The sequence below is a fragment of the Humulus lupulus genome, chromosome 6 (assembly GCF_963169125.1).
Source record: "Humulus lupulus chromosome 6, drHumLupu1.1, whole genome shotgun sequence".
NCBI lineage: Eukaryota > Viridiplantae > Streptophyta > Magnoliopsida > Rosales > Cannabaceae > Humulus > Humulus lupulus.
The window spans coordinates 223,269,936-223,288,018 of NC_084798.1; the positions used below are offsets into that span (position 1 = coordinate 223,269,936).

The 18,083-nt window shown below is 32.9% G+C and overlaps 1 protein-coding gene, 1 long non-coding RNA gene and 1 pseudogene across 2 annotated transcripts; all 3 read left to right on the top strand.

Moving 5' to 3' along the window:
• The first annotated feature begins 8,085 nt into the window (after positions 1-8,085).
• Positions 8,086-9,624, top strand: LOC133784552 (multiple organellar RNA editing factor 3, mitochondrial-like; annotated as a pseudogene).
• Positions 9,625-11,792: 2,168 nt separating this feature from the next.
• On the top strand, positions 11,793-14,681 carry LOC133786222 (wall-associated receptor kinase-like 1). Its single transcript, XM_062225422.1, has 3 exons — positions 11,793-12,690; positions 13,363-14,563; positions 14,672-14,681. The coding sequence occupies exons 1-3, from the start codon at positions 11,820-11,822 to the stop codon at positions 14,679-14,681; spliced, it is 2,082 nt and encodes a 693-aa protein (XP_062081406.1). The 5' UTR covers positions 11,793-11,819.
• Positions 14,682-15,047: 366 nt separating this feature from the next.
• On the top strand, positions 15,048-15,698 carry LOC133783557 (uncharacterized). The gene is made up of 2 exons (XR_009870911.1): positions 15,048-15,255; positions 15,470-15,698. It is a non-coding gene; the product is annotated as an uncharacterized LOC133783557 (long non-coding RNA).
• The last annotated feature ends 2,385 nt before the right edge of the window (positions 15,699-18,083 follow it).

The window sequence follows — 18,083 nt, forward strand, 5'->3', positions numbered from 1 at the left end:
GATGAGATCAAAGGTTCAGAGAGCCAAGAGTCAGCCCCCTCTAGTCCAGATTCGGGGGAGGACACAGTACAGGAAGAACAATTAGCGATGCTGTCTCTTAACTCATTAGTGGGCATATCATCAGCTCACACAATGAAAATATTGGGGTCAATAGCCGAACACCCAGTGACTGTGCTTATCGACAGTGGAGCAACGCACAATTTTGTGTCGAAGGACCTCGTTAGTGCGGTTAAGTTGCCCGTTACAGAGACTACAGCTTATGGGGTTTTGCTGGGCACCGGGGGACGAGTACGAACGGAGGGGCTTTGCAAGAATGTGGAGTTAGACCTGGGGTCGCTACGGGTGGTGACGGATTTTTTACCGTTAGAACTGGGGGGAGCCGATGCTATCTTGGGTATACAGTGGCTGAGTATTTTGGGGAATATGCAAGTGAACTGGCGCACCATGGTCATGAAATTCGAAATTGGGGGTACATGGATTACATTGCAAGGGGACCCTAGTTTATGCAAGTCGCAGATCTCCTTGAAGGCTTTGATTCATTCAGTTCAGCATGAAGGACAGGGCTATTGGATTCAATGTGGTGCACTTACTGCCGAAGTTGAAAGTAGGCCGACTGAAAATGGAGCTGAAATACAAGGATTACTGCAGAAACATGAAGCTGTATTCGACATGCCAAAAGGACTGCCACCCCACCGTTCTCATGAGCACCACATCACCTTGAGAGAAGGAGCTGGCCCCATTTCAGTGCGCCCTTACCGGTACGCGCAGATCCAAAAAAATGAGATAGAAAAATTATTGACGGAGAAGTTACAGGCGGGGATAGTTCAGCCCAGTACCAGTCCCTTTTCGAGCCCCGTACTACTAGTAAAAAAAAAGATGGGAGTTGGAGGTTTTGTGTCGATTATAGAGCATTAAACCGTGAAACAGTTGCTGATAAATTCCCCATTCCAGTCATTGAGGAGGTGTTGGACGAACTACATGGGGCAAGGGTCTTTTCAAAACTCGACCTCAAGGCGGGTTATCACCAAATAAGGGTGGCAGCAAAGGATGTTGAGAAGACGGCTTTCCGTACCCATGACGGACATTACGAATTTTTGGTTATGCCATTCGGCCTAACCAACGCTCCAGCCACTTTTCAAGCCTTAATGAACGATGTTTTTCGTGAGTTTTTGAGAAAGTTTGTCTTAGTTTTTTTTTATGATATACTTGTTTACAGCGCTTCCTTGGAGCTTCACTTGCAGCACTTAGATTTGGTGTTATCTCGCCTCCGCCAGCATCAGTTGTATGCAAATAAAAAGAAGTGCTTATTTGGGCAGTCACAACTGGAATATTTGGGGCATATTGTTTCAGCAGCAGGTGTTTCGGCAGACCCACTTAAACTGGCAGCGATGGAAGAATGGCCAGCACCCATAAATTTAAAGGAGCTAAGAGGATTCTTGGGACTCACCGGCTACTATCGAAAATTTGTAAGAGGTTATGGGTATTTGGCAAGACCGTTAACGGACCAGCTCAAGAAGGATGCATTTGGCTGGAATGAAGAGGCTCAGGCGGCATTTTTGGCACTTAAGAAAGCAATGTGTGAGGTCCCTGTTTTAGCCTTACCAAATTTTGCTTCCCCATTTATAGTGGAGACGGACGCATCGGGGACGGGGATTGGGGCTGTTTTGATGCAGGAACAACGTCCAATAACTTATTTCAGCAAGGCGTTATCACCTAGAGATCGCTGCAAATCAGTTTATGAACGAGAGCTTCTGGCTATGGTTTTAGCTATACAAAAATGGCGTCCTTACCTTTTGGGCCGCCAGTTTATAGTTCGAACGGACCAGCGGAGCTTAAGGTACTTGCTTGAGCAAAGAATGGTAGCAACGGAGCATCAAAAGTGGCTTACGAAGCTGCTGGGTTATGATTTTCAGGTCCAATACAAGCCAGGTTTTCAAAACAAAGCCGCTGATGCTCTCTCACGGGTACCAGAGATTGGAGCTTGCAATGCTTTATCCATTCCTAATCTGATTTCTGTTTCAGATTTAAAGAATCATGTAGCTACAGACCCAACTTTGGCTGCCATTGTTCAGCAACTTCAGCAGGGCAAAGAGGTACTGGGATACTCTTTTTCGAAGGGGTGTTTGAAGTTCAAAGGGCGGCTGGTAGTTCCCTCTTCTTCGCCGTTTATATCGCTGATATTACAGGAGTATCACTGTAGTAACATGGGGGGTCACGCAGGGGCATTCCGCACATTTCAGCGCATCGCCGCTGATTTTTATTGGCAAGGAATGAGACAAGATATCCAAAAGTTTGTTGCTGAATGTCATACTTGTCAACAAAGCAAGTATTTAGTGCAGTCTCCAGCTGGTTTGTTACAGCCATTACCTATACCGGACCAAGTTTGGGACGATATATCGATGGACTTCATTGAGGGGTTACCGTGTTCCAATGGGTTCGATTCAATCTTAGTGGTGGTTGACCGTTTGTCTAAATATGGCCATTTTGTACCTCTTCGACACCCTTATACAGCTGCTACTGTTGCTGCCGTTTTTGTCAAAGAGATCGTCAAATTACATGGCATTCCTAAGTCCATTGTTTCCGATAGGGACAAAGTATTTCTCAGCCTTTTTTGGAAGGAGCTGTTTAAGTTGCAAGGAACTTCGCTGAAATATAGTTCAGCTTATCACCCACAGACAGATGGCCAAACCGAGGTACTCAATAGGTGTTTGGAGACCTACTTAAGGTGTTTTGTGAGCTCTCGGCCCTCACAATGGGTCAAATGGCTGGCATGGGCAGAGTATTGGTACAATACAGCGTACCATTCAGCAGCGGGAATGACGCCTTTTAAGGCTCTTTACCACAGAGACCCCCCGCCGTTGATAAGGATTGAAGGCAATCATACTATTGTTTCTGCTGTGGAGAAAAATTTGAAGGACCGTGACGCTATTTTGGATCTGTTAAAGATGAATTTACAGCGAGCTCAACAAAAGATGAAAGCTCAAGCTGAAAAAAAGAGGCGCGATGTTCAGTTTGCAGTTGGGGACAATGTTTATGTGAAGCTGAAACCATATAGGCAGCAGACTTTGGCAAAAAGAAAAAATCAGAAGCTTGGACCTTTATTTTTTGGACCTTTTCCGGTTCTGGCCAGAGTGGGATCGACAGCCTACAAGTTGCTACTGCCACCTCAAACGAAAATTCACCCAGTTTTCCATGTTTCGCTGTTGAGACCCGCTTTAGGCCCACATCAAACAGCCATTCCTTTACCGTCCAACTTGACTGAAGAGCTGGAGTGGCTTCTTGAGCCTGAAGCGATGTTGGCCTTGCGTCCCGGTACTCAATTTCAGCAGCCACAAGTGTTGATCAAATGGCTACATCTACCGGAGTTTGAGGCGACTTGGGAGGATTTGGGCACAATCCAGCAGCAATTCCCAGATTTCCACCTTGAGGACAAGGTGCGTCTTTGGGCCGGGGGTAATGATAGGCCACCCTTGACGTATGTGTATGCTAGGGGGGTAAGAAGGGATGACAGGTCAGCAAGTAGTTAGAAGGGCTGGGGTACAATGTATTGGGGTACAGAATAGAGCTGTGAGCTTGAGTATTAAAGGGGAGTATTACGTATTATGTTCTTTGTGCTGTAAGAATTGTGTTGTATTTGGAGAGAATCCCAGCTCTCGAATTCTGGGTATTTTTTAATGAAAAGGCAGCAAGGGAATTCAAGCTTATGAATCCCTGATTTTATTCACTTCTGAGTTAATTTCTGTTAAGCTTTACTGTGATACATACCATATTACATTTAAATTACATGAACATGATACATGAATTGTGTTCCAATTCCCAAGTGAAACTGAGTTAGAACAAGGACTTTCATTACATTTAATTGTCATGGAATACAGGGTCGCCATAAGAAACACATAATATCAAAAGCAAAAATATGCAACTATCGACTTTTCTGCTTTTGTGGTTACTTCCCTCTATCAAATTAGCAATTTAGAATATAATAGCTGAATATGTAGCTAGGAACTTAGATACCCAAAAACATATATATATATATATATATATATGATACTTACAAGAAATAAATTTTAAAGCAGGGAATGAGGTCGAAATGGCATTTATGAAACCAATGAATTTTTGGAAGTTGAAATTTTTAAACTTTAATCTTGGGTTACTGCTAGCTGATGCAGTAAGAAGTAATGATGCTCAACTAAAATATAAATATAAACTTAAATGTAAGAGCACATACTGATATGAAGCAAAGAACAAAAAATCTAGAAAACAAAATAAAAAGAAAGACAGCAGACAAGGAACCAGCCATTTAAGTCCTAAGAACCAATATATGTAAATATATATCTATATACTTATATCATAGCACAAAAGTTAAAAAAAAAATTGTTTTCTGCATATCCCAAGCTATGATTTTTAAAATATCTACAACTGCAATGACAGTTTACAGAACTCCACAATCAAATCTATGACTACTATGACAATGCTTTATGGATTACATATATATAAAAAATGAGAAAGTAGTCATTTTGGGTGTCTCGAAATGGCATTTAATGAAGTTGAAGCTAATCAATTCAGCTCAAAGTGTTTGAAGTTGGTTCAAGTTTCCACACAACAAAATTTAGCAAAGTACAATCTCTTAGTTCTAAAGATAAAGATAGAAGAACCTTAGGGGAAGATCGGAAGTCATGCAGAATTCTCCGTACGATTCCAGTGGAGAAAAATCTAGATGTCTCCTCCCTTGCAACTCCAGACGAAGATGATGTTGCTTAGGTGAGGTGGTTGTAGAGAGCCTTACGGTTACTCTTCACCAACAAAAATGGTGATAATCGGCTCCGGAACATCTCTCTTTCTTTCTGTCTCAATACCAATGCCAATGTGTGAGGGTTTTACTAGCCCATATAGGGTTTTAGCATCTACTAACTTTTTTTAACAATAAAATGTATTTCTTTGGAAACTAGTAAAATAATTATATCATAAACCATTTTCAAATCACAACTGAGATTCTACTTGCAAGCAACTACAATTGTGGTGTGGTTGGTATAGAAATGGCAAATTCTAAAGGATTTCCAACCTAATCTCATGCCAAGTAACTAAAGAAGTTCGATATAAAGCTTCCTGAAAAAACAAATGTAGAAATTGTTGTTAAAAGTTGAAACATATACAAGAGAAAGATGAAAGTTATTCAATCTAATGATGGGTGTTGAGACATTAGCTTTAGCCATACTATGGTTAATTAAGAACAACAAAACCTTGCACATACTACTAATGACACATGACCCCTTAACTCAATCTTTAGTTTCTACGAACTTTGAACAACGAAACATGAAGCAGTTTGTCGTCACTGTAACCAATTCTTCACACAAACATTTTATCAAACACTACACATACCAACTACAGCACATACATTTTATCGAATACTATCTATCTATCTATATAGATACATATACATATAACAACTAACACAATATTGAATACACAAAGCTATGAAATGGAGACAAGTTGAGCCTGCTCTGAGAGAGAAATGAAAAGGAGAGATTTTTACCATGTGGTAGCTGAGTTGAGTTGAGATGATGAGCGAAGAGTTGGTGAGTGAGGTGTGAGGAGGTCGACGATGACCGTGGGTGTAGCGTAGCAGCTGGTCGGGGCGGCGCGTTGATGAACAACGACGGAGGAGCGTTGAGCTTGAGGTGATCTCTGAAGATTAAAAGAGGTAAGAAGAAGAAGAAGAAGAAGAACGGAGGAGTTTAAATTACAATGATTTATATATAAATATATATATACTAGTTAAAAGCTCGTGACTAAGGCACGAGCAACCGTTAAGAATGTTACTTTTGTTCTAGCATTTTGTTAAAGGAATGAGTGAAAAAATATATTTTTGTTTAAAATTTTTGTATGTGAAGAAAGTAAATAATAATATAAACAAATAGTTCATAACTAATAATTTATTTCTCTTGGCTTTGGAAATTGAATTGAATATTTAAGATTTTTTTTATTATTATTATTATACTTTTTTGACACTTCTCTATTTCGCTTACAATTTTTCTTTATTTAATAAATTAATATATATATATTATGAGACTTGATTGTAAACTAATATTTTTCTAAATATTTAATTCAACTATTTACAACTTCCCAGATATTATTTTTTTGTTAGAGTTAAATTATATTTCAAACAATGTATATATATATTACATAAATGACAAGTTGGAGCATTAGTGAAATGAGTCGGTGGGACAATATTTTTTTGTGGAAAAAAAGTAGTCTTAATTAATTGTTTATTTAAAAAAATTGAGTCTATTATTAAATGTATAAATATTCATGCTTAAAATTATATAAAAAAATAATATTTGAATATTGAGGAATTATATGTTTTTTTGTTTGAAAAATTTGTAAATAGTGTTAAAAGGCTGTAAATTATTTGTTTATAACTTATATGATCTTAGAGAATTAGAATAGTGATATGTGCACTCAAAATATGATCAGTATAATTGGCTAAAATAAATGTAATTGACTAAGTTAAATTATCGCATCACCATGCGTAATGTTTACTAATTGAAATTGAGTTTAACAGATAGTTTTATATTGTTTATTGAATAGGATCCGTTAGTTGTAATTCTTCTTCTGTCTTTTTGTATTGTGATTTTTCTTTTGCTATTTTTTTCACACACTAATTTACTATATATATATAATACTACTTTTTACTATTTTTACTGTATTTATGATAAGTCAATTATTTTTGTCGTTTAAGTTGCCTAACATAAATAAATATATTTTTCAGTATTTTTGTCACATATATATAAAATAAAAAATTTTATAGTAAACAAAATTCATTCATGCCATATAATAATTACGAAAAACTGTCACTTTACTATTTTGTATTTTATTTATATTATTACTAATATATTTTATATTTTTAATAAAATAAGTTGAACAAACTTAATACATGAAAGATTAGGCTCTACCGACTACAATATAAAATAAGTAAATAAATTTGTTAGAAATATATAAATAGTGTAAACATGTCAAAAAAAAATTGTAATGTAAATTTAATTTTCAAAATAAGTATAAGTATAAAAATCGGAATTGGTAAATAATTATTTCCATTACTTATATAATGTCAATGAAAAGATTTTAACTATATATAAACTAAATAAATAGATATTGTACGTCTCCAAGTAAATTTTAATTTTCTATCACATTATATATAAATATAGTAAGTTCTTTATTTTAATATATTTGTTGTTAGCAAAATAATATAACTAACGGACACATACTATAGTATTTATATGTAATACACGTGGTTGATAATTTTAAGATTGATGATTCAGAAAAAAAAAATGAAAAACATATTAGAAAACAACAAAATAAGAAAAAGACAAAGAAAAAGGAGGACAGAGGAGCTTATTCGTATATATATATATATAGTATAGATATATATTGGGTTAATTAGTTGAAGAAAAAGAAAACAAGAACGTCTTTAAAAATATTAATTGTATTTTGGAAAATTATTTGCTTTTTAATTAACTAAAATGGTGGGAATAGTTGTCGTTTTGACCATCATTTTGTCGTACGCCAACGACAGCTCGCAGATACACCAATGACCAAACCATGCAAATGAATACTTTTGGTCAAATTGGTAACCAAATAATACGGCACCGTTTTGGTGATCATTAGTCCAAAGGACATAATGCTACTTATTATACTTAACCATCAATATAATAGTATTAATTGAAATTTACTTCTTTCTGAGCAATTTCATATGCTATAAAGGAGAATTAAGACTATTACTTTGATGTTGTTATATTGATCATCAACTGTCTCGATATTGAATCCATCTAATTGCTGCAACAAAGGAGCATTAAGACCATTAATCAATGAGATGAATACTATAAGAAAAAGGGTAGTTCTTTGTCATTTCACTCCAATTCCTCCATGATCAATAAACACGACAAGTTTCATGAAAAACGACAGCACATTTTTCTTTAAAAATGCCATCCTCCTTGATAAACGACAGTGATCGAAAAAAACGACACCTCTTTGAAAACGATATATTATTTGATAAACGATATGTTTATAAAAAACGACAATATCAAAGAGCTCACTCACGCACTGTCGAAGCTACTAGCTGAGAGCCAACAATGGCGTCCTCCGCTGCCAGGCCTGGCTCATCCTCCATCATCAGCCGGACTCTCTCCCCTTCTCTTTCTTATACCTCATTCTCGATTTTCCATCGCTTAGCTTCGGTGTTAGCTCAGTAAATGTTCCTGTCCGGTTCCAGACTTCCGGGTCCGGTTACTCGCCGCCGAACGACCCGGCTCCGAACTGGAGCAACCGCCCACCTAAGGAGACTATCCTTCTAGATGACTGTGATACGATCACTGGCTTATAGTAATGGAGTTAGCCAATGACCCCAAACCACCTGGGGATGAAATGGTCAATTCTTATGTCAAAACCCTTGCCACTGTTCTTGGGAGGTACTGAGCTAACTCGTTTGATTGTTAAAGGGGTTTGAGAAAAGTTTCAATCTTTTTTAATGGGTTTTAGTGATTTTGTGTTTTAGTGAGGAGGCAAAGAAGAAGATATACTCTGTTTCCACTACTACATACGCTGGTTTTGGTGCTTTATTTTCAGGGGAGCTTTCTATCAAAGTTAGAGGTATATTGAGTATTCATTTTCCTTTCTGGGTTTATGGTTTTATTATTGCTTTGAATTTTGGATTTTTGTTGTTCATGACTCATTTGTTTTAGAGATGTTATTGTTTTAATAAGATTTTGAGTGTTATGCATATTGATGAATATTGAAGAGAAATTTGCAGCCAAGTAAAATCAATGGTAAATTTTCTGATGAATATTCTCTTCGCTATTTTGATCCGATCGTATTATGCCCATACCAAAATGATGACAGGAGTGATTTTTGCCTAAAAAATGTTTACTTGCTGATTTAAATGCAATAATTTTACATTACTTTTGTGATTATTGGTTTCTTTTTAGTTGATGATCTTTCATTTATTGATCCTGGTTTTTCAAGTATATGAGGATTTAGAGCTTTGCTATATATATATATATATATATATAGACCTTGTTTAGAGTTTGTCTGATTTTTTATTTTGGTTTGATAAAACTAGTGTTCTTTGGGCTTTGCCAGATTCATATCTTGACGTTCCCAACAATTATGGAGGTGAGCTTGTCAATGAATTGATTTTTTTGGGGCGAAATATTCATCATTTTTTAAGCTACTTTATTCTGCAACTACTGTTATTTTTTGCCTGCACTTTGGATTCAGGAGATTTATTCATTGATGGGAAAGTGATACCTAGGCCACAGTTCAGGTTCACTGATAGAACAACCATCTAGGAGCAGATTGATAGGCGCAGAGGTGAAATGAGAGAAGCAGACCAAAGATACACTGAAGAGTTGTGCTGAAGAAAGGTAGGTGCCTGTGCTGCATCAGTAGATGCTTAAGGTGAGGCCCAATATTAGGAGATGTTTAAGAAATTATTTCTGAGATTTTCAACAACTTTCGTTTAATTGGAAAATCCGAGGTCGGGATATTGAATTATGATCTTCTTTCTACGATGGTTTAAGATTCTCTTATTGTAATTGTATAAGGTGAACTATGCATGTTCTCATCTGCATCTGTAGTTAGTGCTTTCCTGTGAGTTTCCTTTAATTTAAGGTTACCGAATGGTACTTATTGTTAGAATATGGAATGTGGTTTAGAAAGTAAGAAATGGTGTATGATAAAAAAATATGAAGTTTCATCTAAAAACTAATTGGTGATGAGTAGAGTAACCATATTCATTTCACGAGCACGAGGGATTTTATTCTCTAATACTTATCCTTTTATTTATTTGACAAATTGATCTCTTTTAGGTGTGTAGGATTGGATAAACTTACTCTTAAAACTCCTTTTCGATCAAACTTACCATCTTTGGTGATTGCATTATCTTTGCCTTTCTAGTGTATATGTTGGTTATTTTTTACTTTGAAACCTGTAGGATATTTTAAACGTTGGCTAATTGTTCTACTTCTTCTGACAAATTGCATTATAGAGCTTGAAGAAGAACATAAATTTTCTTTGAAGTAGTGTCTGATTGGTGCATTCAGAATATGCTGCAACTTCATTTAATTTTCTTATCTTTATTTGTCTCGAATCTAATGACATATATTTGAACAGTTTGATATGATATTATGTGATGGAGCTATGATAGATAATTGAATATTTTGCTCTCATGTTCAGCTAGCAGAATTCTTCCTCATACTTAGCAACTTAGAGCACTCACAGTAGCTCCTTTAAAACAGCTATTACTTTAAAAATTTGAAGAAACTTAATTAAATTCACCTCTATCAGCTCTTTTAAATCAATTCTTCATTTTGGAACTCTTCTATTTTTTTGTTTTGTTTTCTTCAATATACTTGTAGATTTTTAAAGCTCCTTTAAACATTTTTCCTAATTTTTTATTAATTTTTCTTTCTTTCTTTCCCCAAATCTATTAGTTTTTTTATTCATTTTTATTATTTTAATTAATAAAAATATTTAAGGATATAATATTTAAATGATATGAAGAAATATATAAAGAATCAGTTATGAGTTCAATGTAAAATAGAGAAAGTAAAATTTTAGTGATCTATTTTAAATGATAGAGTAGAAGAGCTGCTGGGAGTAAGGAATAATTCTCTATAATTATAGAGAAAATTATTCAAATTACTATCCAATAGCTCCTTTAAACTAATTATCTAAAATAGAATTTCTTTATATTCTTTATTTTCTTATATACATTTATAGATTTTTAAGAGCTCCTCAAAACATTTTTTTTCTATTTTCTTATTCACTTTTATTTCTTCTCTTTTCAAATTTATTAGTTTTTTTATTATTTTAATTAATTACAATGTTAAAGATATAATATTTAAATGATGTAAAGAAATATATAGAAAAATTGATATATGGTGTACTTTCATGTAAAATAAAAAAAATAGGATTTTAGTGATATATTTTAAATGATAGAGTAGAAAAAGAGTACTCTTAGCATGTAACATGTATAATGACATATTTATGATATGTATAGCATTCGAGTGTGATGATATCTAAAATTTGAAAAGGAAAAACTTCATTAGTATCTCAAATATGATTTATTTATTTAAAAAATAAAAATAATATTTAAAAGATTAATGCGAAAATACATATTAAAGATTTTTATTAAAAAAAAAACATATTAAAGACTTGAACGTATATAAATAAACAATTCAATTTTTTAAAAGACTTGAACGTATCACTATATATGCGACATGTCACTTATTGCTTTTTAGCACAAGGTCAAAATGGTCAGCCAAATCCCTTGGCCAACTTGCTTAAAATCAACTCAAATCAACTTTGAGTATTATTCAACTTTTTTAGATGCACTAATATTTTTATTGTATCACTTTAGACTTAAAAATACTCAATTTTGGATGCGTACAATAATAATAATAATTCAAATTTTACATTTTTATTATGTAAAATTATTAAAGTGTTTTACACTTTAGACTTAAAATTATTTTTTTAAATAATAAAAAAAATGAAAGACTTATCAAGTCAAATAAATCCAACGCCTAATTTTCTTCTTTCCTGCTCTTTTTATATTTAATATGTTCAAATTAATAGGGTAGGCCACAGTTCGAGTACTACTTATGTTTGAATATCATAGTATTTATTGACTTGTCTTATAAATTTATGTTCAAATTAATAGGGTAGGCCATGATTTGTAGGGGAAATGTTTGGTTCAGCCAAAGACTTTTCAGTTGTGGATGTTTCCTCAACTCTTCTTTATATATATATATATATTCTGATCACTAATGTCACACAACTTTTCTCATCTCTCTCTGGTGGAAATAATATCACAAAGATCACTCCCTTCTGGTACGTATCACAACATATTCTCTTACTGTTTTTATAGATTTGTTTACTTACTGTGTTTTGTTTATTTGTTAGATACGATTATACGAGACTACGGCAAAGTGATCATTATAATAAAGAAGAGAATGGTAGTGACTACTATGCTGAACTATTTGTTTGTTATCATAACTGGATGGTTATTAATGACAACATCGTCAACAGTGCTAGCTATATTTGTCAAACCTGGCTGTCCAGAAAAGTGCGGAAACATAACTATTCCATTCCCATTCGGAATTGGATCGTCCAATTGTTATATTGACAAATGGTTCGAAATCTCCTGTCACAACTCTACTACGCCTTTCCTCGAACACACTCAACTACAACTACAGGTACTTAACATTTCTATACTTGATAATTACGACAGTAGACCATCCGAATGGGTTCAGGTGAGAAGCCCCATCAGTTTCTTCAACTGTGCAAATAAGACAAGCAAAAAATCAGCAAACTTAACAGGAAGCCCCTTCTACTATTCTTCTGAGAATGACTTTGTTGCAGTAAGTTGTGGTGCTTTTGCCAAGTACGAAACAAGGAGCGGTAACAGGCTCGTCCAGGATGGGTGCACCAGCAGCAGTTCCACCTGCTCATCATCATTCAATAGTAGTAATAATGTTGATTTTAGTAATTGCGACGATGGCGTTAAATGTTGTCGTAGTACTTCTTTCTCTATAGACAGTGGTGCCAGCTTCAAAATCTCCATGGATAATAATTCTAGTACGACTCTTGCAACAAATCGTGATAACGAATATTGTAAATATGCATTCCTGATTGATCGTTATGAAATTTATAAAAATAAAACATCCCATGATCCTTATTATGTTCCCGCCCTCCTAAGTTGGTCCCTTAAAGTTACGTATTTTGATATATTTAAAACACATGTTTTGCCTGCATATTTACAAGAGCAAATTTATTTTTATAGGTATGGTTTTATATACAATGCATATTTATAATTTGGTATGTATGCCTGCTTATCAATTCTTCATAAAATAATATTTTATAATATTAATGCATGCACGGTGTTACTATAAAAGTTTTGAAATTTGAATAATTGGAATTTTGCCACCTTTTTACTCGAACATTACTACAATAAAATAGAGACATTTGCATCCCTTTTTTAAGTGACACAATAGAAATTTCATGTCACTCTACAAAGCAATGTGTGTATGTGGGTCATCTCATAGAGTAAACTTGTTGATATGAATGAACATTAAATAAAAAAAAATACAAAAGATCAATTTTCATAATACCTTGAAAAATAAGTTATTGTGATAATTCTGTTTATTTATCATAAAATTTATATTTAAAAATTAAAGTTTTGAAGAGAAATAAAAGCAATATAAAGTTTTATTTTATTTACGCCAATTTAATATTACAAACTAATTGTTAATGCTTTGATTAAAAAAATGACATATATTTGTGTTTATTTATTCATAAATTGATAAACAGGAGTTGGGAGTGCTCTTGGAGTCTTAGTACTTGTTTTTGGTACATGGAGACTATACAAATTCATAAAGAAAAGAAAAGAAATTAAACAGAAGAAAATATTTTTCAAACGAAATGGTGGCCTTTTGTTGGAACAGCAAATACACTCGAGTGAAAACAATGTCGAGCAAACCAAGTTGTTCGATGCAAAAGAGTTAGAGAAGGTAACAAATAACTTTAGTATAGACAGAGTTCTTGGACAAGGAGGTCAAGGAACTGTGTACAAAGGAATGTTGGAAGATGGAAAGATTGTTGCCATAAAGAAGTCTAAAATAATTGATGAAGCCAAACTCTCAGAATTCATTAATGAGGTTGTTATTCTTACGCAAATCAATCATAGACATGTTGTCAAGCTATTGGGTTGTTGTTTGGAGACAGATGTTCCACTTCTAGTTTATGAATTTGTCCCAAACGGAACGCTTTCTGAGTATATTCATGACAAAAATGTAGAGTTTCCTTTTACATGGAGCATGCGATTACGAATTGCAACTGAAGTTGCGGGAGCTCTCTCATACTTACACTCAGCAGCTTCTTTTCCAATTTATCATCGAGATGTCAAGTCTACAAACATACTCCTTGATGAAAAATTGAGAGCTAAAGTTGCAGACTTTGGTACATCAAGAACTATTTCCTTAGAGCAAACACACTTGACCACGGTAGTTTATGGCACATTTGGTTATCTAGATCTAGAATATTTTCAAACAAGTCAATTTACAGATAAGAGTGATGTTTATAGTTTTGGAGTGATTCTTGTTGAGCTCTTGACTGGACAAAAAGCAATATCTGCTGCAAGATCAGAGGAAGGAAGAAGTTTGGCAACATATTTCATAATGACAATGGAGGAAAATAGCAGTAGTCTGTTCGATATTCTTGATGGTCAAATTGTCAAAGATGTGCTAAAAGAAGAGATCTTAATTGTTGCTAATCTTGCACAAAAATGCTTACACTTGAACGGAAGGAATAGACCTACCATGAAAGAAGTAGCAATGGAGCTCGAGAGGATACAAGTCATTGATAATAAAGATGCAAAGGGTAGTCAACATGATTATGAAGAGCTAGCATATGCACAACCTGAAGTTATAGACTACTCTTGGAATGCTTCCACGTCATCAACTTTTGATAGTAATGCGTTCTTCGTTGCATCAAGAATTACCATTATTATAAGGTATCTTTTTGTAATACTCTTCACTTATATTTTCTTTTTCAAATTTAGATAATTAAAAAACAATAGTATATATTTGCCTGGTCAATTATAATGTGGAATTCTTTATAGGTTGTTGTAGTTTAATAATAATAATAATAATAATAATAATACAAACAATGTAATTGTAAGAAATAGGCAGAATAAGATATTGTTTTGTATTCGAATTTTAAATTCAAAGTATTTCTTAAATAGTTATTAAAAATGAATTATGTATACATTTTCCTAATAAACTACATATATAACACTTTAACCATTTGTTTTATTTAATCCAGGAACTTTGTGATTGGCTGTAGTGTGTAATGTAATCTATAAGCATATTTCGTTTTATTACACATAATAATAATAATAATAATAATAATAATAATAATAATAATAATTTCTAGAGCTAACTAATAAAGTAATTTTAATAATGTTTATATGTATTGTTTAATCAGTATCCATTTTAATTTATTCCGACATTGATTATAAAGCCAATTGTTATCTATTGTGACAAAAAAATACTTGGGGAAGATTTAGTGTTGGGAATGCTTAAGTTTATTATTATAATTAAATTTAATTAGACAAATATAAGAATTTAAACATATTTAACCGAAGCCTCTCGTTTCTTTGTTTCGTGCAGCTCTCAGCTCACATTATTCTCACGCACCCCACTGGTACAGTCTCTCTCTCATTCTCATTTCTCTTTTTTTTATATATATATATATATATATATATATATTATGCTGCTGTAGATAAAACTATGCAGTGGAATAGATTCTTGTTTTCATATTGTTGTTTCAACATGATGAATTGTGATCCCTCTTCCTCTGTTAAGCAACTGACGTTGTCAAGTTTGTGTAATATTAATTTTTCTTATGAACTTTTCAGGTTTATCATCCAAAATAATATTTTGGAGAGTCTCTTCTTTATCCTTGGTTCAACAATGGATTTTGTTTGGGGGTGATATTGTAGTCATTTTGCAGAAATATATTGCCTTTGGAAGTTGGTTTTGATGAGTTGGACTTTATTGTATGGAGTTATCAACTTTTTATTTCATGAGACTTTGTTATGAACATTATTTTATATGGACTTTATTATATATGTACGAGACTTTGAATATTTTAGACTTGTTGTAGACTTTTATAAGTGTGAGATTTTAGATAATTTAGACTTGTAATTATCTTTATGTTCAAATTATGTATATTTTAGACTTTATTATGCCGGTACAAGATTTCTATTTATAATGAGAAATACATTTTCATTGTAGAAACATGTGTTATCTTACATAATCACTACAATTTTATTCGAACAAAATATCAAAGAAGAAGAAGACAAAAACCTAAGAAAATAAACCATTTCTACAACCAAAAGATGAAAGACATAACCAATGACGAAAATGAAACTATTTGTAGATTGAAACAAAGACCACAACAGGGCTCCGGAGCAAAACAGTACTAAAAAGAAAAATCTCAGAGCAAAGGAATTTAGTTGAGATCTCAATAATACTAAAAAAAAGGTTTGAGAATATAGTAAGGTTTTTGACGTGAAAGAAAGGTTTCAAAAGGTAAAAATGATCAGTGAAGAGAAATCAACATTTTCATTCTCATCTGAATTAGTATTTTGTATCCAATTCATTTAGATTTGATGAATTGGATTTCTGGACATGATCATTGTTTATCTTTTATGGTAACTTCCTAAATGTGCGAATATGTCATTGATCAGTGGCACTATATATACATGTTAGTTTTAGAAGTTGACAAGTGTGATAAGTTATTATATATATACTATTGCTACTAAAAGATATTACAATACATATACATATATTAAATTTTCTATGTAGCATCATATTTTGATGAAATGATAAATTTAGATTTTTTCTATTTTATTTACTCGTATCTCTTTCGAAAAAAGGGAATAATTATTGACAGAGATTATAGGTTTTTGTATCATAATTATAAGATTCAATTCAAATTGTACCAAAACTTCACATATAATAATAATAATAATAATAACAATAATATATTTAATAATATCGATCGAGAATCATTAATTTAAAAATAATTATTTAAATTTATATTCATATTCATATACAAAAAGATATTTTTTTATAAATATCTTTAATTTTATAAAAAGTCTACAAAAATAGATATCAACATATTATTATAAATAAAAAATTATATCTTATTTAAATTTAAAATAATAATAATAGTAAATTAATTAACCACAAATAAGCAGATAAAAAATAAGATGGTTATGCAATTTTATTATTTTTTATTCATTTTAAATAATAATAATAATTAAATAAAATATAAATATATTAGTACTCGCAATAGCTTCCACACCATTGGAGATGGTGGAAAATCTTTCGATTAATGATGCTACATAATCTATTTGAAGATTTATTGATTAACTTATACTTACTAATTTGTTACAACTTTGATGTCTCTTTTTTCCCAATCACCTCCAACAATTTCAATATTACCCACACGACATAAACACCCGATAACATCTAAAACATTATACAAAAATAAGATGAAAATGATAGAAGATCAAGATCAATAATTTAAATTAAAAACTTCAAAGATTAACAAACATTAATAATTAAATAAATACCTCAGCGGATTGTGTTATCATTAACATGTAAATCAATCTGTTGACTGCCTTTTTTGCTATCAACATTTATAAAAGAGGTTAAAGAAATAGCACTACAACAATTACCGCCATTTACGGCGTAAGTATTAGCGGCGGACACAGTCCGCCTATATTGTACAGGCTATTAGCGGCGAACTAGGGGGTCCGCCGCTAATAATGTATGAGTATTTAAATAATATATTAAAATATATATTAACGGCAGACTTACCAATATTAGCGGTCGATCGTACGCCGCCAATATACCAAATGAAATTCCCGGAAAAAGTTTTTAAGTTTTATTAGTGGCGGATAATCACTTTGATTAGAGGCGGACTATCCGCCGCTAATAGTATTTGCGACGGGTAATTAACTTTATTAGCGGCGGACTACCGCTAATACTTATAATAGCGGCGGGTCCTGCCGCTAATACTTATGCAGAGGTTAAAAATTAGCACAACCCCTCGTCTCTTCTCTTCTCCGCGTCTCTTCTCTTTTCACACTCCACAGGTTTGTTTTGTGATTTTTCTTCTATTCCAACAACTTTGTTTTATATATATATATATATATATATATTTATGTGTGACTCTGTTCTCCATGGCTAGCTACTCTTCTCCATGGGCCACGGCAGTGACGACACAACAGAGCTTCAGACCTCCGGTTGTGTAGGAGCTACTTGATATAGGTATGTTATATGTATTTGTATATTAAATCTGTCCTATATTATATGTATTTGTGTATGTGTTTTATATATATGTGTTATATATATTTGTGTATGTCTATAATATATACAGGGAGCGACTACAACATATATAGGGAGCAACTACAACGTATCTCATTTTTTTGCAACACCGGTGCATCCTTTTTCTATTTC

Coding starts and splice junctions, on each gene's coding strand:
- LOC133786222 (XM_062225422.1), top strand. CDS start 11,820: ATGTCACACAACTTTTCTCATCTCTCTCTGGTGGAAATAATATCACAA. Junction 12,691..13,362: donor ATATGCATTCCTGATTGATC/GTTATGAAATTT, acceptor ATTGATAAACAG/GAGTTGGGAGTGCTCTTGGA.